This window comes from Kryptolebias marmoratus, linkage group LG12, assembly GCF_001649575.2.
Source record: "Kryptolebias marmoratus isolate JLee-2015 linkage group LG12, ASM164957v2, whole genome shotgun sequence".
Classification (NCBI taxonomy): Eukaryota; Metazoa; Chordata; class Actinopteri; order Cyprinodontiformes; family Rivulidae; genus Kryptolebias; species Kryptolebias marmoratus.
The window spans coordinates 15,684,092-15,711,205 of record NC_051441.1 but is presented as its reverse complement, the minus strand read 5'-3'; the positions used below and the strand labels follow the sequence as shown (position 1 = coordinate 15,711,205).

The following is a 27,114-nucleotide window of genomic DNA, read 5'->3' as shown; positions in this document are numbered from 1 at the left end:
GAATGGATTAGCTGCTGTTCGCATTTTTAAATCCATCAACACAGTCAAAACTTAATGTTAATATTATAGTACACGGTACAGCTACGTTGTTGTTTATATTTAACTAACTTCAGCCATCTGTGGTGCTCTAATCAGCCAGCCTGCATTGATCCAGGCAGACTTTTGGCACAGTGAGGGTCACGCCGACACAGGTCACTACAACACCCGAGTCCTGTTTGCACTGCGGTGACCACAATGGCAAACAAACATTCAAACGCAATCTTGCTGGGAAAGAACAGGTCAGAGAAAAGCTCTGATTTCTCCATTTCATTGGGGAAAGGAAAGGAGTGCGGCAAAGAGAAAGGTGGAAGACAAACTAAAAAAAAAAGATCTTCAAGGGAAAGAGATGTAAGTAATTCCATCAATCTGCAGCTCCTCACAGGGAATCTGGAAGCAGCAAACTGTTCAATAATGCATCGATTTTCTTTGGGAACGTTTCTTTCTTTGATTAGATGTAAATGACTCTAAGAGTTTGTCACTTGACAAGTAAATGTGAAGGGAAGCATTGATGTCTGACTATTTGTCTCTTTGCTTTTCTGTCTAAATGTCTGATTGGCTTGACTCGCTCGAAATACAATTAAATTAGACCAAATAAGGCACAGGACGGACAATTTGCAGTCCACAGAAAAGCTTCAGTTGGTCTTTGCCATGTTAATGTTGCAAAATATAATTAAATGGGGACTGAAAAAGGTAGAGGCATGCTTATATAGAATGTTAAGTTTGTCAAATTTATCACTATGGCAGATCATACTGAGAATTATTCATTTAAAGGCTTTGAACCTTCGTATGCATTACTCCAGCAGCTTGACAGGGACAGATTGCCCTGACCAGAAACTGAACTCCTGATATGCTGTTTGAAAGCCAACTTTCAGTCTTACACCATTCATAGATAGACATAGAAACAGGAAGGGTATGTCGTCATCTTTTAAACATCCTATCCATCCGCATCAACATTACTTAAGATATGTTTTAAGTAGATTTTTTTTTCTCCATTTATATATATATAAAAAAGGTTTGTCAACATTATTTGAAGAAATAGCTGAAATACCCCTGCCGTGCCACTGGGTGGTTCAGAATGCCCACATTATCAAGATAACAAAATACAGAGAAAGAATATCATCAGTTTGGCTAAAGATTCTCCCAAAACTACTTCTTTTTATTTTTTTCTTTAATCTTGTTCACAATTTACTTTCAGTTATGAAACATTTCAACATGTGATCAAAGTTTCATGGCAAAAGGATCAGTGTAAAGCAAGACATGTAGAAAAAACAGTAAAAACGGCTCAGTTGTTGGTTTGGTTTGAGCATGTGCAGTATAGGGTGTCATGTCATCGTTTTTAAAAAGCTCCATGTTCTGCATCCACGCAAATCCACCAAAAACGGAGTTTAAAAAAAAACAACTAAATTTTTCTATCCTAAAACTCAGTTTGTGTATGGACAAGTGGTACAAATACAGCAGAAAATCTCTTTTAATATATATATATATATATATATATATATATATATATATATATATATATATATCAGTAGTGTGGATCAGCACACATAAACAGAAGTAAACACTACACTTCGACTGAACTTGAAGCTAACATGTAATCTCTGCTCCTTAAAAACGGTTGAGCCGAATTAGCTCCAATTGCATTTGGTTGTGTTAGTTTTTCCTGAAGTTGTTTCGACGGTTGTTCTGCACACTCTGATGTTAGCTTTTAGCTTTAATTGTGGCCATGTCTAACTAGCAAACTCTGAGATTTCCCTATCGGAGCAAATGCTGATGAAGATTAAATTGTTGCCTTTTGTTTGTTTGTCTATTTAAAAGTGAAAAAAGAAAAATGGAAGGGACTTTGAGTGTTGGCAGAATAATCCAAGTGCTTAATAACCAAATCATCAAGGCCAACTAAGAAAGTATACATTTTTGCTGTGAATTAGAGCGTCATATTATTATGCAGTTTAAAAATTACTAATCAACTGTTTTGAATGGTTGATAAAACTCTGGTATATATATATATTTTTTTACTTTCTCCTTCCAGCATGGTGCGGCGAACTCTGGGTCAATCCACTCGCTCCATCTATCTGGGCCTGGCTTTCATGTCCCTCACTCTCCATCTCCTCTTGGCATTTTTCTGCTTCTCGGTCCTCCAGTCGGCCTGTGTTCCTCCCACTTCCTTCTCTTCGACCTCTTCCTTTGTGCCAAAAACGGAGATAGTCTCGCACTCCTCCTCTTCTTCTTCTGCTGCCTCCTCCTCAAACGAACCTCCGAGCAGCTCCCAGAACGGAGGAAGTCCCAAACTGAGCTCGCTCGACCGTGAAGGGAAGGGCTCGTTCGATGAGGCCGCTGAGAAGAAACTGATTGGAGCTGAACTAGGGACTCTAAAGGAGACGACTCGCTCCAAGCTGGAGGAGCTGTTTAAACACCCTCTGTACAATCTGCCACGTCCAGGGCTGCAGGATGATGATTGGCTGCTGAGGTTGAAGACAGATGAAGAAGCAAAAGAGACAGAATCAGAGGACAAGGAGAACTCTGTCACCGATGACAGTGAGTGGTAAGTGAAACAGATCGCACAGTGGCTCATCAGCTGACTGACAAGAAGCGTCTTTGAACGCACCTCACTTGCTTTTGCTCAGGGGCATCATGGGTTTCAGAAAGCTTATGAGGATTTCAAACACCATCCAGTAAAAGTGGTCTGGTTTTCTTGAAGTCGAGACCCTCCATCCATGTGAACATTTATGTTTCTGGCTTTATTTCAAAATAAGATAATAAGGGCTTTTATTAGCTCAGGAACCTCATTATATGGACAGAAAATATGGTCTGCTTGGTGATGTTCATGGTCCTCAAAGAATAACAAATTTTCCTTGGTTCAATCACAATCTCAACAACTCTGCAACTAAAAAAACCTCAGACAAGTTAGGTAAATTCACATTATTGTGTTGCTTTATCAGTGACATAACCACAGTGCACTCACTTCGAAGGCAGACTGAGCGAGGCTTTGTGTCCATCACAATGTCAGTGTTGGCACAATTTTGCAACAGTTTGTATTTATTTTACCCAAAATAAGTGCTAACTACATGCAGCAAAGTCTGGCTCTGTTGCATGTATTGATGGGATTTCCCTTTCAGATTGTAACATTTTGGAGGAGAGTATTTGAATGAATCACACAAACCTATTTATCATGACTGCGTCCCAAAAAATAGACCTTTAAAACCTTTTAAACCTATTTACTTCCACCTGCCTTTTCTGCACATTTCATCTTATAGGCGAAGTGCCAGTGAGGAGAAAGGCTATGATAAAATCTCTTGGACAAGAGATAAGGAAACCCACCCTCCCTGGCTGCAGTTTCACCTGGGCATCTCTCGCTGGGAGCTGTATGACAGGAAAGACCCCATCCTGGCCCAGATGACTCATTACTTGGCAACACAACGTATCCTTGGAGCTGGTGAGCTAATAAGAAGGGCAGGTGGGCCAAAAAGCTGGTATAAAAACAAAACAAAGCAGAGATATAAAANGGGGGGGGGGGGGGGGGGGGGGAATGCTGAGTCAGCGTTCACACTATTGTTTTCCTGTTTATAGTTTCTTTGTACATTTTTTGACCTGAAACTACGCCTGTGTGTGCAGTCTTAATCATTCACAGACCAAAACGTTCGGCTCGATCTGGAATAGTGTGCTATGACTTTTAGCATTTGTAACTTTTAAACTTTTTGAAATATTTACCTTTATTTACAAACGAATTTCCCATTGAAATACACTGAGATTTCGTCAGTTCTTTCAGCAAAATGGTTCTCTTAAAAACTACTTTGGCATACTTGCTATATTTTTGTCTTCTTTTTGCTCCTTTTAGTTTTTAGCTACCGTCTTGTTAATTTTAGTTACTGTTTTCTACATCTAGCCTTTAGCTATTGTGTTGCTAATTGGAGCTTTCAGTTACAGTTTTGCTAATTTTTGCTTTAAGATACTTTTCTGCAAACCTGAGCTTTTAGTTGCTAGTTTGTTAAAATTTGATAATTTCAGCACTTAGTTACAGCTTTTAGCTTCTGTTTTGATGATTTTAGCTTCCGTTCTGCTTGTTTTACCTTTAACAATTTGTTCTTCAACAAATTTCGGCAGTCATTTAGCATTTACGCCACATTTTTAGCAGAAAATGGAGTTTCTCAGGTTAAAGCTTGAGCTTTATCTCCAAGAAGACGATAGTTCATAGCACTGAACCACAGAAATGACTGGTAATAACTGTTCTGGAAGTTAGGTCCAATCATTTTCTGATCAATTTCAAATGAGTGTTGTTTCGGTCTTGTTTTATAGTTATTGCATCATTACAAGAAACTTGCCAGAAGCGAGGCAGAATATTCACTGACTTAATGCAGACAAGAAAACAGATTAAAATCAAACGACAACAAGCCTGTTTACAAAGAGAGAGTGAGACATAAAAAAGACCCCGAAGGACTCGACACGTCGTTTTATGTCCCAGAAACTGTTTTGGTTACAAACCAATAATGAGAAAATGGTTAAAAAGCTGAGAACACGGGCGTACGTGAAGCATGAAGGGAGGTCTTGGAGGCCAGACGGGGAGCGTGCAAAGACAGTGACATCAATTTTATATAAACTTATAACTAACAGCAAACATTAACTCGGAAAAAAAAAACCTGATTCTTATGATACGTTTCAAAGTAGTTGATGTTGTTCTTCTTTTTGTCACAAGGTCATGAATGTAATCCTTCAGGAAACTCGTTCTCCATCAGAAAACACACACACACACACACACACACACACACAGAAAACCCAGCCTGTAGCTGAGATCAGCACAGATAAATAAACACCGATATTCTTGTCTCGTTCATCGACATCCACACATGCTCATTTTGTATTTGCACCTCTCAGACTCAGAGTTCCTGTCCTCAGCACGCAGCAGAATAAATAATGTATTCTGATTTATATTACACACTGCAGATTAAGCATTAATCTCAGCTACAGGCTGACTTTTTTTTTTATTTCTCACTGTGTCTTCCCTAGCTTCTTGTTTAACACTTTAACATCCAGTGTCTGTATGCTATTTGTCATAATCAGGAGAGGCCATATGAATTATTGATAAATACTTTTAATTAATATTTTGTTTTATTTATTTGCCGTACTTGCTCATAGAAACATGGATAAAGTTAAAGGCCTAGCTTTCCTTGATATCACCACCTGCCTTTCATGCCAGAACTTTAGACAAAGCTCATCTTATGGTGGGTAATGAAAGAGTTGTGGCAGTTTTGGTCAAAAATTTGAAATAACCTTAAGTGTGATCTCATGAGGTATTAAAGGATGTCATGCTCAAAGTATTTATTACTGCTAAACCAAATTTCAGCTCAATGTCTGCAAAACTGACTATATCATAGTTATCTTTGTGTTCTCTACAATCAGTTAGCTGTGGTGGCCATCTTGAATTGGATTGACTCCAAACTTTAATCAGCTCAGATGTACATCCAGTGATTACTTTCTGAAAGTTTAATTCAAATCCATCCAGTGGTTAAGGAGATATTTTGCTAACAGACAGACACTAACACACACACAAAAACAAAAACCTCATTGCTTGCCTTTTGCCTTTTGGTGGCAGCCAAATAGAAGTGATATTGTACTGTGTTGGGAACTTTTTTGAATTAATGACATTTAGATGCTGATGAATGTTGTTAGAATCCAAAAACATCTAAAAAAAACAAACAAACAACCAAAGATAAAAAAGAAGAAGAAGACAAAATACAAAGCTCAGCTGATGGAAACTGAGGGAAAATGGTCCCAATGCTACTAATTATCCTACGATATAAGCAAAAATGCTTAAAGGTTAGCAAAATATTTAAATGTTCAACTCAGATAATGTGCAGCAGATTCTTGTTAAATAAAGAAAACTTGATCATCGTCTGACAGAAGCAGTTTTATTTAAATATTTTACACAGGTTCCTCCTGCAAAGGGCAGAGTCCTGCAGCAGTTTGCTGTTCTCTTATGTAACGCGCCACCGTGTGGAGGAACATGTGCGCTGCAGCGTCCATGCAGTTCTCACCTGCAGCTCAGGCTTTATGTAACGTTCATCTGGTTCCTGCTACAGCAGGAGCAGCAAACATGAAAGACCTTCTGTTTATCCTGCTCTATATCTAAAAATACCCTTTGTACAGTTATGGATAAAAAAAACTCCACCCTCTGTCTATTCTAGCCACCATGTTCATATTTGTTAAACAAAATCAAAGCTAATTTGTAAAGGCTGTGTGTGAAAACGTCCCTAGTATCAGGGTTTGGTAGGGGGTTGGACCCAGAATGCAGACTGGCACAAGGAGCTCAAAGGGGAACATAAGTACGTGCTGCTTCCATGATATTTAGCAACCAGGAGCTCTTAAAACCTTGAATAACTGATCATCAGCAACTATAACCACCTCTATAAAATCAGATATGTTGCTGCTCTGTAGCATACATGTGAATGTTAACACAATGCCAAGGCGGAAAGACATCAGCAATGAGTTTAGAGGAGCATCAATCTGGGAAGGGTTAAAGGTCATTTCCAAACTGTTTGAAGTTCATCATTCTACAGTGTGAAAGGTTGCTTACAAGGGGACAACCTTTATGATAGCTGCTAGTCTTTCCAGGAGTGGACAGCCCAGTGAACTCACCCCAAGGTCAGACTGTGCAACGCTCAGAGAAATGGCAGAAACTAGAGAGCGCCATCTCAGACTCTACAGGCCTCAGTTAGCAGGTTAAAAGTTAAAGTTCATGGCCGTACAAACAGAAAAAGACCAGAGCTCCCAGGAGTAAACCTCTTACCTGTAAAAAGAACACGGCAGCTTTATCCGAATTAACTACAAGACTTCTGGAACTGGTTCATAACAACAGGACAATGATCTGAAACACAGCAGCTAATCTTCAACAGAACGGCTGGAAAAAAAAAAAACAGTAATGGTCCAGTCAAAGTCCAGAACCTCAACCTGGCTGAAACGCTGTGGTGGGAGCGGACGAGAGCTGATGTCTGGAAACCTCAATGGCATTTGAAAGCAAAGTGGGCCAATATGTCCCTACAATCATGTCAGAGACTGATAAGTAGTTACTTAGGAGGGTCTACAAGCTGATAAACTGTTGGGGGGACTTCTCACAAACAGCTTTTCCATTTTGGTTTGAATTCTATGTAATAATCAACAACATGGTGGGATCTGCTGTGCATTTTTGTACACTTGAGGTTAGATTTAGATCATTTTAGAAACTGGCAAAGTACGAGGTTGGACTTTCTCTTTGACTGCCTTTGCTTGATGTGTGTGTGTATGTTAGCTCAGAAGAAAGGAGGCACCCAGCTGAAACTGCTGCTGTCGTTCCCAAACTACGGACAAGCTCTGCTCAAACCCATGAGGTAAGACGCGTAGTCCTGGTGGAAAACACAGAGTGCGACGCTGCTCGAAAGGGGTGGACCTTTCTAAAAGCATGTGTGTGTTTTTGTTGCGCAGACAATCCAGAGATGCTGAGACGGACGTAAACCTCTTTTACTTCTCAGACTTTGAGAGGCACAACGCAGAGATCGCTGCCTTCCACCTTGACAGGTACAGATGATTCAGCACGCAGTCAGCAGGTGACCCTCTGGGCAAAAAGACTATTCTGTAATAAACAGGTCACCTGGTACAACGGCATGACTCATTCATGAAAATCATCATGTCTTTAGGGTAGCAGTGCACCTGAGTCAAATCGAATTTTGAACGGAAAATGAGGACATAGACCCAGTTAAGTAGCCAAAATGAGAAGCCATGCACACAGATGACAGGCCACAGGGAGGTGGTGTCTACTGCAACGAACAGAACCCGGTCAGTAAATTTCAGCTCGACCAAAGCTCAAAGCAGGCAGCATTTTGAGCAGGATTGTGGTCCTGAGGCGAGCGGAGCGTTTGTAACATGCCTGAATGGTAGCAGGAGGTTAAGGGAAAAAGGTCCAGAAGGAGGTGGGTGGAAATGGAGATTCCCTGTTATTGGGTAAAAACAGACTAGAAATTTGTAAAGACGTCACAAAAAACAGAAACCTATTTGGCTTTATTAACCTCTTTTGAGGAAAGGGGGCTGAGAAAAGGTAGAGTTGAAGCAGCAGCAGTGGGTAAAAGACAGGTTTTAAAGGTTGTGCCTTCACCGAATGAAGAACTGGTCTAAAAGTTTAAGAAACATTCCCATTAGGTTTTGTGTGGCGGTATCTTGAGTGTAAATGATAATATTTTCCAACAGCTCTGCGAGCTGTGGGAGTCTACAACTGTTTAAGGTCAAACGTGTTGATCAGCGACAGGAAGGCAGCGGAGTGATGACTGTCCACGAACGAAGAGAACAGTCATGTTCTGGAGTGGAGGACAACAGATTTTCCATCTCGCCAACAAAGCTGTCCAAATGTCCCGGTGGGCGATAAATGACAACCAAAGAAACTTTCAGCAGCTACCATAACGGTGCTCAGCTGTGTTTATATCTGTGTGGATGTGATGGAAATGTTCCTGTGAAAGAAAATTATGTAAATTCTTTTTTTTTTTTTTTACTTTTGCTTTCAGACTCCGTTTTCATCCAACGTCTCGTGGATTTTTCTTCGCTGGCGTCTCAAAGTGTATCCACCTCTAATTATTTTCTCCTCCTCCGTGTCAGATTGTTGGGCTTCAACCGGATCCCCCCGGTGGTTGGTCGACTAATCAATGTCACCACAGAGATCAGAGACATTACCACTGACCACAAGCTCTCTAGAACCTTCTTTACTTCCCCCGGTATGTGTTCAGACGCTCATATTCAAATGTGGGTCCGCAGAGGTCCAACAAAGACTCCTGAGTCCACTAAAACTCACACCTTTCCGACTCCCTTCAGCTGGAAACGTGTGCTTCTATGGCCAGTGTGAATACTACTGCTCGACAGAGAACCCAGTGTGCGGTCGGCCACATGCGCTGGAGGTTTCCCTGGCTGCTATGCTGCCCGACCTCACCCTCGCTCCCCGCAGGTCCTGGAGGTCGCCTTGGAGACGGTCCTACAGTCGGACAAAGCTGGCGCAGTGCGTACACTTTGTGTCTCAGCCTCCTTTAAAACTACTGAGTCAGGTTCACAGTAAAATACATTTTAGCTTCTTTTAAGTTGGAAAACTATTTACTTTATAGGAGTTTATATTGTCAGTGCTCAACCAATACGAGAATATTTGGAAGTTGAAGCTGATTATGGCTCTTTTATAACATTAGTCAGCACTCAAAGACATTTAAGGACCTTACGCAGAATGATGAGGGTTTGTTGCCCTCTAGTGGTTTTAAAATATAATTGCAACCCAATTGTGTTTTGGTGCTTCTTTTTCATAGGAAAAGCTGAAGTGTTCCTAAATATGTCAAACAAAGAACAACAAGTTAGGTTACAACTATAATATAAGATTTCACACAGTCACAAATTGCCGTGTGTATTTTCAACATGTATAAATACAAAATGCTGTAAAAAAAAAACAAGATTATATGTTAGGAAAAGCAGCAATTTAGTTGAGATCATTTTTTTTCCTAAAATTGTGGTGTGGCTGGGCATTGTTCTGGCCTCTTTTTAATTTAGGTTTACGACAAAGATCTCAGATAAAAGAATTTGTGTTGTCCAAATACTCTTATCTTCTTAGTGTTTTTGATGTGTTGCATTAAAAAGTCTGACGTTTTACCATCCTGAAAGCAAGAACCAAAAGAAAGTCCCCATTTTGATGTCATGAATTATTATGATAATTAGCCTGAATGTCACTGCTCACAAAAGACACTTTGAGGGTAGTAACACTTTTTTGACATGTGATGCTACCAAAAAAATTCAATATTACTTTTTTTTTTTCCTAAGAATGGTACAATTTCTTAGATTAAACTTTTGATTTATTTAGTATGTTCCATTGCAAATAAAATATGGGTTTATGTGATGCTTTTATTTATATTTTACACAGTGTCACAACTTTTTTTTTTTTAGAATTGGGGTTGTAGAATAGAAAGTGCTGCAGGAGTCTGTATGAATAAGTGAATGGGAACTCGTTCTCTTTCCTTTAAATGAGCACCACGTCACTGTTTCCCTCAGGTGGGAAAAGGAGCCAGCCTACTGCGACACGGTGAAGCAGACGCCTCCTTACAACAGCGGCACCAGGCTGGTGGACCTCATAGACATGGCTGTCCTGGACTTTCTCATGAGTTAGTTGTTTCAGTTTTTTTTTTATTTGTGTGAAACACAACAAGGTTTAATCTTATTCAGGCTACCCACGAGCCTGGTGGAGAAAACCATCAGAATGAACTGTTTCCATTCATTTTAATGACAAGTGAGTGAAACGCTCGTGTTTTTCATCCAAAGGCAACATGGACCGACATCATTACGAGACGTTTGAGAAATTTGGAAATGAGACTTTTCTCCTGCACTTAGACAACGGACGAGCGTGAGTAGAATATCATCTTTAAATGATCATTGCTTACCTAGTTGGTATGTATCAGGGCACATACCGGGTAAGTGCGAGGAAGTACCAAGATGTCTATGTATTCCTACCATTCTTTGTTGCTGTTTTTTATAAGTAACTTCCTAATCAGTTGGTGATCATAATAAACGTGTTTATGCTGCTTTCAAATTCAATTGCTAATATTTTTCAGGTTCGGGCGCCACTCTCAGGATGAGCCGTCCATTCTGGCACCCCTGACCCAGTGCTGCAGGTAAACCTATGGAGACCTTCACACGTAACAAAGAAAGTGCCGTAGAGGAAACCCAACTGCTACAGCCGTATAAAACTCTCTGAGATGTGTCTGTTCCCTTCCTGGTCTCACTCCTCCACGTGTTCCCGTCTCTGCAGGATCCGCCGCTCCACGCTCCTCCGGTTGCGCCTGCTGTCGCTCCCTGAGTTCCGTCTGAGTGACGTCCTGCGGGAGTCACTGGCCCAGGACCCCCTGGCAGCCGTGGCCCCCCTGCTCTCTGAGACGCACCTGTCTGCTCTGGACCGCCGCCTCGCAGCCGTTCTGCGAGAGGTCCAGACCTGTCAGGAGAAACACGGCGACGTCCTGTATGATGATTTAGAACTGGACGATCGGGGCTATGACCATCAGCCCACTGGGGACAAAACAAGATAATAAATTATATGTTTATATTTATATTTACAGAATCTGTCTCAGAGTCTGTCTCATGTTGATATCGTTACTTAGTGACTTATTAGGGTTTTTATTTTGTTTTAGTTCTTTTTGAAGGTTTCAAAAGAGTATCCTCAGTGGGATTCGTGCTGACGCCAGTGAACGCAGCACACATCTTATTCCTTGCGGGCCTAATTAGCTCCACCGCTTTCAGCTGTGTTAATGAATATTTAGAATAGATTAATTAATTAATGACTCCACTAAAACATGAATTTAATCATTCTGAAAACAAATGAACAAGACACCCAGTTGTTCATCACTTAAGCTGAATTCTTTAATTTTAATGTTGTTTTGAAGTCACTGTTTTATTACTTAAAGGGTTAGTTTAGATTTTTTTTCTTTTTATGTTTTTTTGAAGTATGGTTCAGTGGTAAGTCAAGCACAGTGATGATTTGGGGTAATTATGAAGACATGTTGTAGATAGCTCTGTGAAAGTTCTCAGTTTGAAGAAAAAGAGTTTCATTCTGACCGGACTGATGAGCTAACGGCTAGTCTGTGAGGGGCCAAGCTGCAGGAATATCAAAGTGTTTCTGCTGAAATAACCAGGTAACATGTGACTGACAGTCATGTAGTAAATATTTATGAAGATTTATGAAATAACCTTTGCATACAACGTTAGAGCATCTTTTAAAGATTGTAGTTCTTTTAAAATGGCAGCAGTCCACTTTAGTTTTGGATTAGCTGTTCGCTCGTTAATCCAGTCAGAGTCAAGCTCCCCAAGCTGAGGTCGTCCAAAGAGCCGTATCTACAACAGGTGAGATAATAACTGCTCATAACCTTTCCACAGAACCCCACTTTTAAATAAAAGTGAATTATCCCTTTAATGTAAGGTTCTTCACGTTTAAAAATGAAACTCAGAAGCACTTCACCTGACAGCATAGTTTCTTCACAGTCTAAAAGCAGAGATCTGTGAGACGTTTTAAAATAACACAACACCTGTAAGACGTTAATGTTTGCTCAGTAACCTATAAAAACAAAAACTCTAAGCTTACCAAATTAATCCTCCAAATCCAAAGACGGTTTTATATGATCATGATTATAGCTGACTCAAGATTATTGATGTGGAACTTACAAAATGCCATCAAAACCTAACCACGGATTGTTAATTTTACAAACCGTGAGTAAACAGAAGAGGGTTATAGTTGGAGGATGGCCTCTGCTCGTTACTGCCATCCTTTCCCAACCTTTCTGTCTGATTTATGAACTCCATTTAAAAGCCGTGGTCCCACTTTATTATACAACCCTGTCACCATTCAGACAGGCAACAAGAATGCGCCAGTCCTTTTGTCCTCGACACAGGAGTTCTTTTTTCAATAAAACTCACATTTCTCGAAGGAATGCGAGTTGCAGACCATATTACGTGCCAAAGTTTTAAACAAAGAGCTTGTGCAATCTGTTAGAGCAAGTGATGCGACCCTTCTCCTACCACACCAAAGTTTAGCTCATTGTCTGAAGAACTAACTGAGTTATGACCATTTTTATGTTTAATAAGTTTAGTTAGCTGTGGCGGCCATCTTGAATTAGTTTGACCCCAAACAGTAATCACTTGTAGATGCACATCTAGTGATCACTTTCTGAGAGTGTCATTAAAATCAGTCCAGTGGTTCATGGGATATTTTGCTAACAGACAGACGGGGTTGACTCCAACAGGTAATCCCGAGTTTTAAACGATACTTATCTTGGATCAATTAGCTCTTTTAGTATGTGTTGGGTTTGCCTCTCAGCTACAACTATACCAAATTTGAGCTCAATATCAATAAAACCGACTGAGTAATTATTGTCTTTTAAAAATGAAATCAAGGAAATTAAAACAGGTCATGCTGAAAGCAGTTCAGTAACAGGGCTTTCTGGTGATATCTGTTGTGCTTTTCAGTAAATTATTATTATTTTTTGTAATCACCTCTTAAGAAGGGTCACATCAAAGGATGCTTGCCTCAATCATGGAGGCGCCGTAGTGGGTTTTTGTTCTGTTGTCATAATCCGGAGGGTTGCGGGTTCGAGCCCAGGTCTCGGCAGTGAGGACATCTGCCCCTCTCCGCTGGCTGTGTTTACCCCTGCAGGAGGGAGCAGCCGGAGGAAGTGGTAACTTCAGATTCTTTGATTTGCGCACTCTGCTCGTTTCCGCTCCACAGTGTCTGCACCCGTGTTGTGGGCAGGATGGCTGACAGTGCAGAAAAAAAAAATAGCTTTCACTTTCCAAACGTCACTGTCAGGAACTGGGAAGACGTCTGTGGGCAGTGTCCTAAAACAACTTCCGGTTGTCCTGTGTTTTTACAACTTGTGCGGGAATGAAACTCCTCGGCTTCTCCTGCTCCTGCTCGTCGCTGTGAGGCGTCTGGTTCGCGGGGCATGGACCCGCTGGACTTCTTCGAGCCCCATGAGCTGCTGTGCTTTTTCCACCGTCGGAAGACGGAGATGTCCTGCATGGCCAACCCGCACACGTTCCTGAGCCAGCTCAGGGATCACAACCTGATCCAGGAGGACACCTACAAGGTAAACCGCTTTGCTCCTGCTTCTGTTTCGTCCCCAGACCCTCAGGCCCGTCCGAACCAGCTCCCCCTCACTCTGTCTAAAATTCACGCCACACTAAAACAAATAAAAGCATAGGTCGGCCATTTTCAAACTCCAACCTCTGCTCATTTGAGGGAAATTTCACTCAGATTGATTTAGCAGGGCCGGGTTAACAATTTGGAGGACCTGGGGCTAGATATAGCCCCCCGTCCTGGTCCAGTCAGGGTTTAGGGTGATAATAACATCTGCAACGTAACAAATAAACTCCAAGGGAGCAAACATTAAAATATGCCTAATCCATTTTAATACAACTGAACCGATCATGAGAAATAAGTATCGCATTTCATTCATCATCCAGCACTTTTTTTTTCTAACTTTTGTGTGCGCTGCAGAAAGTGATTCGAATGAAGAGTAAAGAAAAGCTGAGGAAAGAAGTTTACAAAATTCTCGACTGGCTGGAGACGACGCGAGCGAAGCACATCCGTGCGTTCTGGAAATGCGTCTTCGTGGAGGTCATGCTGAGCCAGTACCCCACCCTGAAAACGCTGCGCAACAGCCTCATGGATGGTAAAACCAGTTTGAAAGCAGTTTCCTGTACCGTGTTTCAGCTTGTTTGGTTTTTTTTTTACGTGGTTTGGTTCTACAGTATTTTTGACAACCTAAAATAATGTAATTTGTAACTTAAAATAATCAAATCATTAAAATAATTTAACATAAAATGGATATTAAAAGAACACCTCTGCACACCCCTGTTAATGTACCAGGTTTTAAGACTAGATTTGGAAGGTTATATGTTATTTTAGTGTCTCTATGGACTTGTTTATATGCAAATTTCAGGTATGACAAAAATCAATATTTTCACATATTTTGCTCTGCAGCCTGTGTTCAGTCTGACTCATTTTGCAGCACTGGTCACAAATATCTGATGTGACCACAAAAGAATCTGTTATTATCAATATCTCAAGATATTTAGCTGGTAGGACAAATGTCCTAGCTCTTTTCCACATAACTTTTATGTTTTAAGGCTGTTGCAGAAACCATTATTTGTTTAAAAAAACTATATAAGCAAAACAGGAGCAGCGACTTTTTGATAAAAATAGCAGTAAGGTGTGTGAATTTTCTGTGTGGCGTCTGCTGATTGCTTCATGCTTGACTTGAATTTGCTCGCAGGGTCTTACAAGTTTGACGCACAGCTGCCTGAGAAGGTGGAAAAGGAGGAGGAAGGCAAACGGGAAAGTCCGGGGCGTTTAAAGGACGAGGAGACACGAGCCAGCTCCGGGAAAAAGAGGAAAGCCAGAAGCACGAGCAGCGACGGCGACGAACAGCAGCCTGGTCCGTCATCTCTGCTGACTCCAGGTCAGAAGAGAAAGTCCAAGAAAATCTGTTTCTGTAAGTCGCCTGCCTTCCTTTCACCGATCAGCATGACTGCGTTGCCTGAAAGCGTCACGCCTTCTTCCAACCTTCGTATTTCCTGTGGATGTACCTCAGAGGCTTCGCCGCAGACTCTTCTCTAGGAACACGCCAGTCAAAAAAAAAAGAAAGATCATTCTTTTAACCCCACGCTTGTGAACGCACCATAACTTAGTAACTAATTTGTGCTCAGGGTAGCCCATTTTTTTGTGTGAATGTCGGCCGGGCTCAGCCTTAGAGATGAGGCGAGGAGCTCCGTCATCCGGGGGCGAGCTCGGAGTAGAGCCGCTGCTCCTCCTCATCAAAAGGAGTCAGCTGAGGTGGTTCAGGCATCTCATTAGGATGCCTCCCTTTGAAGGTTTTCCAGGCATGTCTCACCGGCAAGAGAGCCAGAACTTGCTGCAGGAATTCTGTATCCTCTCTGGTCTGGGAACGCCTTGGGATCCTCCAGGAGGAGCTGGAGAGCGTCCCTGGGGAGAGGGAGGTCTGGGTTTCCCTCCTGGACCTGTTGCCTTGACCCGACCACGGATAAGCAGTAAAAGATGGATAGATGATCATAAATTAAAGCAGATTCCGCATTTTCCTCTGCTTTAATATCCAGAAGCAGTCAGCCGTCAAGCGAGAATGTTCGTCCAATGAAGAGCCTGCTGTAATTATTCCTTATTATACACTCGTCAAATGTTCAGTTCTGGGAAGCAGCACGAACCCTGACATGTGGGCGAGCACCATTGCTCAGATCAAGCAGATGTCATTAATCGTCTTATTGTTTCCTGCTTTACCTTCTTGTCTGCTTAAAATAAATAAATAACCTGCCAACAATATTAAACTTTCTCTGTTTTTCCAGCTTCCCCGTTGAAGAAAGGAGAGAAAGGTGACATCTGGACCTGGCCCATCTATAAATCCCAGCTGCCTGTGATGTGTGGCGACAAGGAGGGAACACTCAGACGAGACAGACTGGCGAAAGGTGTGTAAAACTTAACTTAACCAGTCACACAGATATTAGTAATCAGCAGCTGGGAATTTGTTTTATTTACGCTTGTCATTTCAGTTTCTGTATGTTCAGTTTGTGTATAATCAGCAAGTATTTTTCTGTTTCTGTCACCCGTCTTGATTTGCCTCTTCTGCTGCTTTGGGAAACAAAAAAAAACATTCAGAAAATACATCAAAACACACAGCTGGATTTGACATATTGTGCAATGGTTTTGTAGGGGGAAAAAAAAATAAAAAATTTAAAATATTCCCACATACACAACACAGGGATTTAGGCAGAAAGAGTAAGAAAACTCAGCTGTCTTCGGAGCTCATCTTTTTTTGTTATTTTTTACGCAATTATAGTGGAAGTTTTATGATTTTTGGAGTTTTTATCACAAAATATTTAACTCGCTAACCCTTGAGCTGACTCAGCTTTTCAGAAACATTGTCTTTAAAACCTGAGGAAGAAATTCTGAGCAATTTCGTAGTCACTGGTTCTTATATACTTATTTTTACTGTACATTTTGGCTGCCCCATAAATTCAGTATGATTTAATAAACTGTGTCATGATTGGAACTAACGCCAACCCCAGCCTCTGCAGATCCTATTATTTAAACTCCAAGAGCAACATTGACACAGATTAGCTGTGGCGGCCATCTTGAATTGGGTTAACTTCAAAAGTTCAGACAAAGATGAGTTCGGGTCAAAAAGTAAGTCCCAAATTATCGTTAGGCTTTAAAGAAGAAAGTAAGTATGTTGGGATTTTGAGCAGTAGCTGCATCAATAATTTTCAAAATGTCCCAGCTTAAAATGATTTGTTTAACATTTCAGGAGAAAAATGCATCCTGGCGGAAAAACGGTGGTTTGCACCCAGTGAATTTGAGAAGTTTGCAGGGAAAGGGAGCTACAGGAACTGGAAGTCGAGCATCCGATGCATGGACACCCCTTTGGGAAAACTCATCAAGGTTTGGTGAAAAGTGATTTCAGAGCTGTGAGACTTGCTTTCCTTCTTGCGCCTTTGGGCAAAAAATTTGCACATCTGATGCAAATGTTTTCCTGGCAGGACGGTCACCTGACGTCAGTAGGATACAAAGGAAGACATAAACAGGTAACAAACTGGTGAAAACAAATGATTTCTTTAAATCTTATCTTAAGTTTTAGGTAGTTTTTTCCCATCTGAGCTATATCCACTTGTGTCTTCCTGCCAGGCAAAGGCACCTCAGTCATCCTCCAGTCATTCAGACACAGGTTTGTTGTTTCAGTGCTTTCATTTTGCTTGGCAACGAGACTGTAGCCCTACAAGCCTGTACAGGATTCTCTGATACTTCACATTAAATATTAAAGCTAATGCTCAATTAAAGCAAGTTACCACAGCCGACTGTTTTTTTGAGTTTTTGTGTCTGTTCTCTTTTTCAGGGTTTTATGTATGTATGTTTAATGTGCCTCAAATTTACATACTTGAGACTTGTTTTTATTAGCTAAAATTCTCTTTATTTTAGTGTCTGAAGAAGAGGATAACCAGGAAGACGAGGTTTCATCAAGTGAAAGAAATAATTCATCAGACGCCTCAGGTGCTGATTCACACAAAGGCTTGGAAAGAAAAGCTTACATTTTAAACGATGTTACGTAACAGTTTTTAGTTTTATGCGTCACGTTCACGTGTTTCAGAGGAAGAAGAGATGGAAGCTTCGGATGAGCAGCAGCCAGAATCCAACCCCGACTATTACAGGACGACATTCAAGGTGACATGCGGAGCGTTATCTGGGAGTTTAAACAAGAAACGCTTTGCGTCAGGTAACAGAGTCCCAGCAAATACGTCCTTGATCATGTTTCATACTTGGCGGTTTGGCTGTCGGGGACGCACGGCTCTGGTGAACAGTGTGGTGACTTGCGATCTTCTCTCCGTCATTAGGCAGATGTGGGAAAAGCATTCGTACGGACACGAGCTGGCTGACCCCGGTGGAGTTCGTGAAGGAAGCGTTTCGTCAGGGAGACGGCTCCTGGAGGAAGGACATCGAGTATGATGGAAAACCACTCAGCTCTCTCCTGCAGGTAAACGTAATCAGGATGGTGTCAAAAAGCACATTTGTTGTCAACACAAAGTATTGTTTTATTGCATTTTGAATCGTTTGTTACCTGTAGATATACAGTAAGTTAATCAAACCCCTTTTCTCATTTAAAACTGAACGAACCCCAAGACTAACACTGAGAACCTAAACACCCTGAGGCTTGCTTAGGGGCTAACGTTTTAGTGTCTTTCAGCTGTGTTGATGCATCTGGATGCTGTGTTTTGAATGAGGTTGTGAGATGTCACCTGAAGGTTTTGCAATAGTGGTCAAATGAAATAAACAAGACTGAGCAATATGTTTGGCTTAAGCATCAAAACTGAACTTGGAGTCAAAATTTACTCCTGGATTCCTTACTTAAAGCCTACCAGTTCTTCAGTCTTGTTGGAAATGGAGAATAGAAGACAGGTCATCAATAAATCCACTAAATAGAATAATCATGTCGTCAGTCCCCCAGAAGCTGAAAAATGGCCAGTTACTATTAATGCCTCTGAACGAGCTCAGTTTGTCTTTCCCTTCAAAAGGAATTTTGAGCCCTTTTTCTGTTTGTGTCTTTCTTTAGTTAAAACTAAACAAAACAGGAACATAATGCTAATTTCTCTCTTTCAGGCTAAAGTGTTGGTTTTGCATTCGCTGCTTTGCTCTTGCAAACTATGCAAACCAAAACCTAAAGACCTGGTAAGTCTGACTGTCAGGGTTGACTTCAACAGTGAGTAGTACTTGAAGTACATGTTGTAAAAGACTTGGCTACGACCACACCAAATTTAAGCACAATATTTGTAAAACTGACATAAAGAAATCGCTACAGGCGTTTGTGTATTTTCAAAGTTAATTAGCTGTGGCCACCATCCTAAAACAGGTTGACTTCAGAAGTTATTTGGTTGTAGATGTACATTCATTGGGCTTTTTTCTGAAAGATTCAATAATATGATACAGTGTTTTGGTGACACACACTCTCAGATATAGGCGAAAACAGTATTGTCCACCTTTTACCTGCAAGCGATAATAACACAAAACTTGTGACTCTTGTGGTCTAAACTAGCATTTTTATAAACATGGAACCTTCAAAATAAGTTTTCCGCCATAGCTGAATGTGACTGCGGTCATGGCTTGTTTGTCTTGGCAGGATGATCAGAGAAACGATGACGAGTGTTTCATCTGTAAAACTGAAGACGTGGAAGATTTGGTAGAGTGCGATCACTGTCCGAGGTCGTTCCACCAGAAATGCCATATGCCTCACATCGAAGACGCAGTTAAAAAGTGAGTTTTGATGGGAACCAAGTTGACAAATTTAGAAAACCTCGTGTGTGAAGGCTACGACGCTGCTGCTGCGCTACACATACTCGCCAAGTAATACATGTATATATTGTTTTTTGCATTCCTTCAGACGCTCTCCCTCACCCGCACCCTCACCACACAGTATACAGCACCTTCCTACAACCGTACTACCACATACACCCACGATCGCACCACGTCCTGGACACGACTCTCTCAGACCACATCAGGATGCAGCTACGAGCTAGAATATCACATCGCTCGAGCATGACGGCCACCACGAGTGTCTTTGCTTGGTTGTTTTCATGACTTTGCCATGATCTGCAGAATTTTTTTCATTTATTTTTTTTGTTTATGTTGTAACAAGTTCATCATTCAGTGTGAAAGGAGCTTTATAAGAAAGCAAACAGGTCTAGTTCATATCAAACCACATGCAATTCAATTCAGTCAAAGCATTCAGATTCAAACCTATTTACAGAACATCACCTAATAGAGACTAAAACATTCTTTACCCGTTTCTATTCTGTTCTCTATATGTTGAAATACATCATATACTGTATTTTGTGTGTGTGCAGTGACGTCAGACCATGGATGTGCACGTTCTGTGTTTTTAACACCAACCAAGTGTACCGCTACGCTGATGAGCAGAGGAGCGACGCTGTTTTGTCTCGCCAAATATCCCAACACATCCTGGTTAGCATCTGTCTCTCTTTCCCCCCGTCTGTCTGGGTCTGTCCGTCCAAGTGTCTGTCTCTGTCCCACCGCTGCCACTCATCCCCGTTGGTCGTTCATTGACAGGAATGCCAGTATCTCCTCCTGTATCTGTGCAGCGCTGATGTGGAGCAGATGTTCGCCTTAAACCCCACGCTTTATGTAAGGCTCCCTTTTTATTTTCTGTATCCGCGTCTTTCCAAAACTGTTTTTCTAATTTAAAGGAAACTAAGAGCAGAGATCTGTGATCTTGCATTAATGCAGACAATCTGTGCTTGACACCAACAGATAGAAAACTACTCCAGTTTTATTAAGACTCCGATGTGGCTGGGCAACATAGCTGAGAAACTAAAGAAGAAAGAGTACCTGACTGTTGGCCAATTTGTGTCTGATGTTGATCTAATTTTCACCAACTGTGCTTTGTTCAACCAGGTAAGACACTGCGCTCAGAAAAAGAAGTAAACATCATTTTATTATGTGTTAGTACAACTGAGAAACCTTGACTAAAAACACCTTAGCCAGCATATGTTCTAGTTATCCTCTCTTACTAAAATACCTTGTTATAAATGCATCCGTTGTCCTAGAGGTGAAATGGTTCATGTGTTTGTAGCGAGCTGTCACGGTACAACACATTGAAGAACACATTAGTCATCGGCGATCATCGCTCTCATCTGGAAGAAGGCACACATTTTTTTATTATATAATGTGGTACTATATAAACAGCTGTAGTCTCATGCCATAGTACATTTAGGAAATCTTGCAAGTTTGTGTTAATATATCCATTTAACCCTCCCCCCGTTAAGTGTTTTATCGCTCATATTGGGCAGTGACTAACATCTGGTAATAGCAGCGCTGTACTTCAGTTTTATTAGTTGGGATTAATCCTTTCAAGACTATATTTTAGTAAATAAAATAACACGAGTTGTTTCGCTCTTTCGCAGAACAATGAAGAGTTTCGTGCCACGGGTGAACATCTGAAACATCTGTTTGACCAAGAATTTAAGAAGGCCTTCAACATCTGCGATTAGACTGCTGACTCATGGACGTTAGGCTCCAGACCTGCTCAAAGCTGGGAGAAAATGTTCTGAAAGGAAGATGTAAATGTTGTGATGGTAACATTTATCCGAATGAACTTGCAAACCGTTTCTTTGCGGTAAGTTAAAGAGTCAGTATGTAGAGGAATCACTCTGAAGGTGAGTGTTTGTAATATCAACTGGAAAACAAAAACTGAACTTGGCAGTCTGGGATTATCCTCATCTGGTACATTAAGGACATTTTTATTGGGTTTAAGTTTTTTGTTTGTTTGTTTGTTTTTTTACATTTAAAAGGTGTGTAACCAAAGTCAAGCGTAAATGTTAATCAGTGTTTTTAATGAACTTTTAAAAGAAAGTACTGTTATTTAAAAAAGTGACTTCTTGATCTTATAGGACTGTGATATGATCATGTAAGAATTGTTTACTGAACTTTCGTGAAAGGTTTGAATACCACTGCATTTCTAGTTGTATTTCCTCTGAACTCCATCTAAGATGAATAAGTTTGAGCTAAGTCTCCGATTTACTGGCAGTGAAAAGATTACTGAACCTTAATTCCATCATTGACCACTAATGTTTACTGTTCAGTTTGTATCTACTAATACAACACTTGGGTACAGTGAAGAACTGCTCTGTCTCTCAACAATCTGTGTTTGACTCTGATATTAAAGGTTATCATATCTTAAGACTACATTCATTATTTGCAGAATTTTATTTCACAATATTAGGTTAAACTCTTTTGAAGTGGGGTTCTGTGGAAAGGTTATGAGCAAAGAAGTGCCTGTTGTAGATAGCTCAGTTTGCAAAAAAAGTAACTGATTCTGATTGGATGGACAAGCTAACGGCTAGTCTGAGTGGGGCTAAAAGCAAAGTGTATTTCTTGTCTTAAAGCAAAGTCAGTCTCAGAAATGTAAATTTCATAGCTGTACATGTGAATGTTGTTTTATAAGCCTTTACACCACATTCAGGAAAAATGTGATATTTAGGCAGGATGGGCTACAGCTAGCTGCTGCTACCGCTGTTAGCACTCGCAAGTAACTGTAGAATATTGTTTTTATGTTTTTAAATTGGAGGTGTTTATGATGATAGCAATCCATTAGCCGTTAGCTGTTTCATCAAGCTGAGATTGTTCGAAGAGCCATCTACAACAGGTAAGATATTACTTGTTTATAACCATCAGAAGCCCCACTTCAAAAAGCTTTAAGATAAAAAGAATAATGGACATTACATAATAAAAATGGGGTTTTACCAAATGTGTAGAAATTTGAATTAAATTAGATAAAGGGGAACGTTTGAAGCGAGGAAAATAATCAAAGCAACAATGTAGAAAGTGCATAAAAACACGAATAACTTAAAACAAATCAAACTCTTAAGAAAAGCTAATGTGAAATTATATTTATTCACCTTTTTCTGGCTTGTTGTGATTTTTTTATTTATCAGTTCAACCCATAAATAATAATAAATGTTTTTGTTTTTTATTTATGTGAAAGGTTCCGGTTACAGTTTCCATGTTAGCTCTGCGGTGTGTTGATTTACACTGTTTACTGTGCACGTGCCGCGCGGGGCAGCTGACGTCACTGCCACGGCTTCCAGCAGCAAATCTGAGCTGGGAGCTGCGCAGCCGCTCTGCGCATCCGTCAGCTGAGCAGAGGTGGACAGCGCAGCCATTTCCCTGCTTCTCCGACTCCCCCCAACACTCCCACACCAAATTAAACATATAAAAAAAGAACAAGCAAAATGCCCGGACTGGTGTCGGAGCTGCGCGAAACGCAGGGCGCCGAAGTGACGGCCGGAGCGGCGTGAAAGTCTCGCGTCGCTGGTCAAGAAGAGCCGCCATCTGCGAAAACTTTCTCCGCGACCTGCGCAGACCGAGCTCGCTCGCGCCTCCGTCAGACATGGAGGCGAGCCTGCGGGGAGGCGGCGCCGACGCTCCAGCGATGCACGTGAAGACCGAAGCCGCGGACGAGAGCCCATCTGCGCGGGTTTCGGGCAGCCAGGAGTCGTCGCCTGCGCCCTGCGGAGATGCCGCATGCGGAGCGGGAGGAGATGGAGGAGGAGGAGGAGGGCAGCAGACTGCGGAGGAGCTGCAGGCCGCCACCACAACTCCCCCCGTTCTGCTGTGTGAGCACATGCGTTCATACGGATCTGTGCGCATGCACTGATCCAAATATACTGCAAGAAAACCGTTTCATATCTATGTCATTCCATTCATGTTGACAGCATTAAAAGCTTTTTGCCACTGGCTGTAATGATGGCTCTTGTATCCGGTTTGTCCTCAGATCCTGTGAGCACAGATCGGTTCTTCACCTCATCAGCCGATGGCAAAACATACCTGAAGATTGCCCCAGGTGAGTGGGAACTGTTGCCTGTTGAAACTCCTGCTGCAATTCTCTACAACCCCAATTCTAAAAAAAAAAAAGAAGTCCGGACTTGGTGTAAAATGTAAATTAAAACAGACTGCATTGATTTGCAAATCTAATAAAGCCATTTTTTATTCTCCATGGAACATAATAAACCTATCAAAGGTTAAAATTAAGATTTGTGGCAGCAACACATCTCACAAAAGTTGTTACAGGGTCATGATTCCCTCTGTGAAGCGCCCCCTCTTGTAGGAGCTGAGGACAGCAGCTGCTGCAGGTTTTGGAGGGGGATCTTGTCCCATTCTTTTTTTCTTTTGTTTTTGATGGGGGATTCTGTTCAACAGTCCCGAGCCATCTTTGCCGGCTGTTTTGATTCATGCAGCACCAAATGTGTCCGATTGGTGAGAGGTTGGCCCATCCTTTGCAGCTCTAACAGCTTCAACTCTAATGGGAATGCTTTCCTTATGGTTACGGAGTCCACCTAACTGTGTCTAATTGGGAATATAAATTGGACAAAGCTGCATGGCAGCAGATCTTTGCCTTTGAATATTCAGCAGGATGTTGCGAACTTTTGCCTCAAGGATTTACATATGAAGTGAACCCGGGCAAAGCCTAATCAAAGTCACCTTTGTCTTGCCCCAGCTGCAGTGCTGCCACCTGCCCCGGCAGAGAAGACCCTTTCCTCCGGCTCGGATTTCTCCTCCAAAGCCGTTCTGTGCCTGATAGAGGCCGTCGGGCGGCGCTGGGGCCTCTACGAGACCCGGGAACGCTCCCAGCTCTTCCAGAGCGTCCAGGAAGAGATCGCCTCCAAGGGCCACGTCCTTCCCGTTGAAAAGATCCGCCGCAAATGGAACAACCTTATTGTCACGTACAAGAGGGTCAAAGACCGCAGCCGGGAGACGGGCCACGCCAAGACCTCCTGGGAGTTCTTTGATGTAAGTCAGGGAGACAAAATTGGGGTTCAGACGGCTTCATAACATACTACATAAGAATGATTTATCTTGGGGTGGATAAAACGTGAAAAACAGTTTAAAGAATCTAAATATCTTTTAGCTTAAAGAGTAAAATTAAATACAGGAAAAACATTAGGTCTAGTTGAGTCTCATACTCTATTTGAGTAAAAAGCTGAAATTTAAGCAGTGATTTTCAAAAAACTCAACAGTCTGAGAGGTTGAGCAATTCTACAGATTTGGGGCAACTACTGCAACAAAACTAATCACCTTCATGTTCATTTGGATCTTGGAACATCCTGTTAGGACTGGTTGGGTAGATCAGAGTGCTCTCCCTTCTGAAGAATTGTAGAACTTAGCGTCTAATAAAGACCAAGTGATTAATAGTTACACCTTAAGGATTTATTCATAAGTTATGGTTATAGTGTTGTTTGAAAAATATTTCTTAAGGCAGAAAGCACAGCTTAGCAAAAAACATAGATGGAATTGGACTTCCTGTTGAAAGAGATTCACTGATTATTGGACGATCTTTGCAGAACAATCAACCAAAAACATTTATTTACGTATGTTCCTCCATCTTTGGTCTTTGTCTTTTGTTACTGTAGCTGATGGACGCCACACTCTCTGATACTATTGGCACACAGATCATCAACAACAGAAGAAGCAAAGGCAGCAGTGCCACTTCTGCACTGCCTGGTCCTTCGACAAAGATCGCCGCGAAGCCAGCGCAGCTTCCGCAGCTTCCGCAACAGCTTCCGCAACAGCTTCCGCAACAGCTTCCGCAACAGCTTCCGCAGCCAACCACCGTCATCCGCCCTAATGGCGACTTCTCCACGACTGGTGGTGTGGATTGCGCAGGTCAGGGGACTGCCACCAATCAAATCATCAGTAGCGCTCCAGCCAGTACATTACAGAGTGCAGCAACCATCAGTGCAGTAAATGCTCCAGAGCTCAAGCCCCTTATTGTCCTCAATGGTGACGTTGTTGCCACTAGTATTCAGCCAGCCACCATCGTTCCAGCTTCGTCTTTTATCTCCTCACCTTGTCTGACAGAAACAACCTCTTCGTCCCCCTCTCTTGTCTCAACCAGCAGCACAGACCTCAACACGGCAGGCTACAAGGGCTGTAAAGCTTCGTCTTTCACATCCGGTGTCATACCTTTTTGCCTTACTACAGCGCCACTCAGTCACAGTCCAAATGTCCTCGGGCTCTCTTCGTTTTCCTCAGCTCCCTCCTGTCACACTGCTTCCATTGCCACCTCCTTAACCCCATCGGTCCTCCCCGCAACTGAAGGGCAGAGCCAGAAAGGGAACCAGGAGCAAACCAGCTCGGCTTTGTTCCAGGAGATCTTGAAGCGGCAGGAGGAGCAGGCTTACCTGGATCGAGTGGCCCGCCGCAGGGTGGAAGCCAGAGAGAAGAGGCGCGAGAGGAGGGAGGTGCGAATGTCGGAGTCCCTCGGACGGATAGCCACGGCCTTGGAGCTGCTCTCCTCCAAGCAGGACACAGTCATTGCTCTTCTGCAGAGACTGGCTGATCGAAAGTGAGAGGCTGGAAAGCTGCATTTCTTGACCATCCATCCTCATTCTGAGGTTAAGCTCATCAAAACATCTCCTGCTATGTTCTAAACCAGTACATAATCTTGAGGGTTTACTTACCAGTTTATTAACATCAATTTTTAAAAAAAAAAGCTTTTGTTCAGTGTCACAGTATGTTGTTAATGTGCTATACATGTCAGTTTGCTGCCCTTACACACAATAAAGAAAATTCCTGTTTTTCAAATGCACTGGTGCTAATTTTTGCCTGAAGGAGGCACTAGAGAAGCAAGAGTATTATCAATTTAGTAAATGTCAATTTTTTGTAAATGTCAGGTTTAGTAAATATTGGTTGTTGAATTTCAGTACACCTATATTTTTAGCTGAATATTGATTGAAGACCACTAGTCTGTACAGCACCCTAATATTCATGAAGTTTCTCAGCACCCAGTCTTATGCCTCCTTTACACATGCTGACAACCCTGCTTACGCTCTCTACGACCATTTGCCAGCAATCAAACCACCACAGCCTCACTACAGAGGTTTTGGACATAGTCGAAACCCTTCACCGTCTGTCGCACTCTGTCATGCCTAATGGCGAGCCAATTGCGCTCTCAATACACACCTGGAATCATCGCGAAGTTTCTCCACAGACCATCTACATTCTGGCTGATTTTGTTTTTATTACGTCGTAACAGGGTTGTCAACGAGTGCAGCCCTGGTCTAACACTTTAACCTCTGTAGTGGAAAGAAGGAGGAAGCTTAAATTGATTCAGTTATCTGATAAAGCTACTCATACATACTGTATATGTATAACAGTTGCTCACAGGTTCAAGGACTCTGAAGTTTTTCCTTTTGGAAATATTCTGGAAGTATTCAACGTGTTCAACAAGCTCTTAAAGTTGCATGAAGTTAAATGACAGAAGAATACAGAACTTGTACTATTTAATTTTTCTGTTGGTGTTTCCCATCACTTTCTTTCTTTTCTTTCCTCTTGTCTACCTCAGGGCTGTGGTAGCGTAATGGTCAGTGTCCCTCTCTTCTAATCCTGAGGTTTGAGCCCAGACAGGAAAGGCATCCGACATAAAACGATTGCCAAATCTGTTGTGCGAGTTTGCTCGCCGTGACAACCCCTGAAGA

General features: G+C 41.8%; 3 protein-coding genes across 5 annotated transcripts; all 3 read left to right on the top strand.

Moving 5' to 3' along the window:
* The first annotated feature begins 286 nt into the window (after positions 1-286).
* LOC108236123 (extracellular serine/threonine protein kinase FAM20C) lies at positions 287-11,099 on the top strand. The gene is made up of 11 exons (XM_017416579.2): positions 287-387; positions 2,066-2,578; positions 3,291-3,469; positions 7,316-7,394; positions 7,489-7,581; positions 8,650-8,765; positions 8,863-9,043; positions 10,072-10,181; positions 10,339-10,420; positions 10,629-10,688; positions 10,826-11,099. Exons 2-11 carry the CDS (start codon positions 2,067-2,069, stop codon positions 11,097-11,099), a joined length of 1,686 nt encoding a protein of 561 aa, XP_017272068.1. The 5' UTR covers positions 287-387; position 2,066.
* Positions 11,100-13,363: 2,264 nt separating this feature from the next.
* sp100.1 (SP110 nuclear antigen, tandem duplicate 1) lies at positions 13,364-21,823 on the top strand. 3 transcript variants are annotated; one of them, XM_017416532.3, is made up of 16 exons: positions 13,364-13,649; positions 14,060-14,234; positions 14,838-15,023; positions 15,922-16,041; positions 16,881-17,014; positions 17,113-17,157; positions 17,258-17,297; positions 17,549-17,620; positions 17,718-17,843; positions 17,962-18,101; positions 18,725-18,793; positions 19,242-19,375; positions 19,966-20,083; positions 20,189-20,263; positions 20,390-20,533; positions 21,043-21,823. In XM_017416532.3, exons 1-16 carry the CDS (start codon positions 13,506-13,508, stop codon positions 21,127-21,129), a joined length of 1,809 nt encoding a protein of 602 aa, XP_017272021.1. In that variant the 5' UTR covers positions 13,364-13,505; the 3' UTR covers positions 21,130-21,823. The 3 variants fall into 3 exon arrangements, with proteins under 3 accessions (XP_017272021.1, XP_017272020.1, XP_017272023.1); XM_017416531.3 differs by having other exon boundaries at positions 14,838-15,056; XM_017416534.3 differs by lacking the exons at positions 19,966-20,083; positions 20,189-20,263; positions 20,390-20,533; positions 21,043-21,823 and adding an exon at positions 19,503-19,950 and having other exon boundaries at positions 14,838-15,056.
* Positions 21,824-22,742: 919 nt separating this feature from the next.
* On the top strand, positions 22,743-26,223 carry LOC108236103. The gene is made up of 4 exons (XM_017416553.3): positions 22,743-23,253; positions 23,412-23,480; positions 24,135-24,427; positions 25,048-26,223. The coding sequence occupies exons 1-4, from the start codon at positions 23,028-23,030 to the stop codon at positions 25,984-25,986; spliced, it is 1,527 nt and encodes a 508-aa protein (XP_017272042.1). The 5' UTR covers positions 22,743-23,027; the 3' UTR covers positions 25,987-26,223.
* Positions 26,224-27,114: the final 891 nt, after the last annotated feature.

Excerpts from the sequence above, each read along its gene's own strand:
- LOC108236123 (XM_017416579.2), top strand. The coding sequence starts at position 2,067 with ATGGTGCGGCGAACTCTGGGTCAATCCACTCGCTCCATCTATCTGGGC. Across the intron at positions 9,044-10,071 it reads AGTCGGACAAAGCTGGCGCA|GTGGGAAAAGGAGCCAGCCT; the intron begins GTGCGTACACTT and ends TGTTTCCCTCAG. Across the intron at positions 10,182-10,338 it reads TGTCCTGGACTTTCTCATGA|GCAACATGGACCGACATCAT; the intron begins GTTAGTTGTTTC and ends TTTCATCCAAAG.
- sp100.1 (XM_017416531.3), top strand. The coding sequence starts at position 13,506 with ATGGACCCGCTGGACTTCTTCGAGCCCCATGAGCTGCTGTGCTTTTTC. Across the intron at positions 18,794-19,241 it reads AACCAAAACCTAAAGACCTG|GATGATCAGAGAAACGATGA; the intron begins GTAAGTCTGACT and ends TTGTCTTGGCAG. Across the intron at positions 19,376-19,965 it reads ATCGAAGACGCAGTTAAAAA|TGACGTCAGACCATGGATGT; the intron begins GTGAGTTTTGAT and ends GTGTGTGTGCAG.
- LOC108236103 (XM_017416553.3), top strand. The coding sequence starts at position 23,028 with ATGGAGGCGAGCCTGCGGGGAGGCGGCGCCGACGCTCCAGCGATGCAC. Across the intron at positions 23,254-23,411 it reads AACTCCCCCCGTTCTGCTGT|ATCCTGTGAGCACAGATCGG; the intron begins GTGAGCACATGC and ends GTTTGTCCTCAG. Across the intron at positions 24,428-25,047 it reads CCTCCTGGGAGTTCTTTGAT|CTGATGGACGCCACACTCTC; the intron begins GTAAGTCAGGGA and ends TTGTTACTGTAG.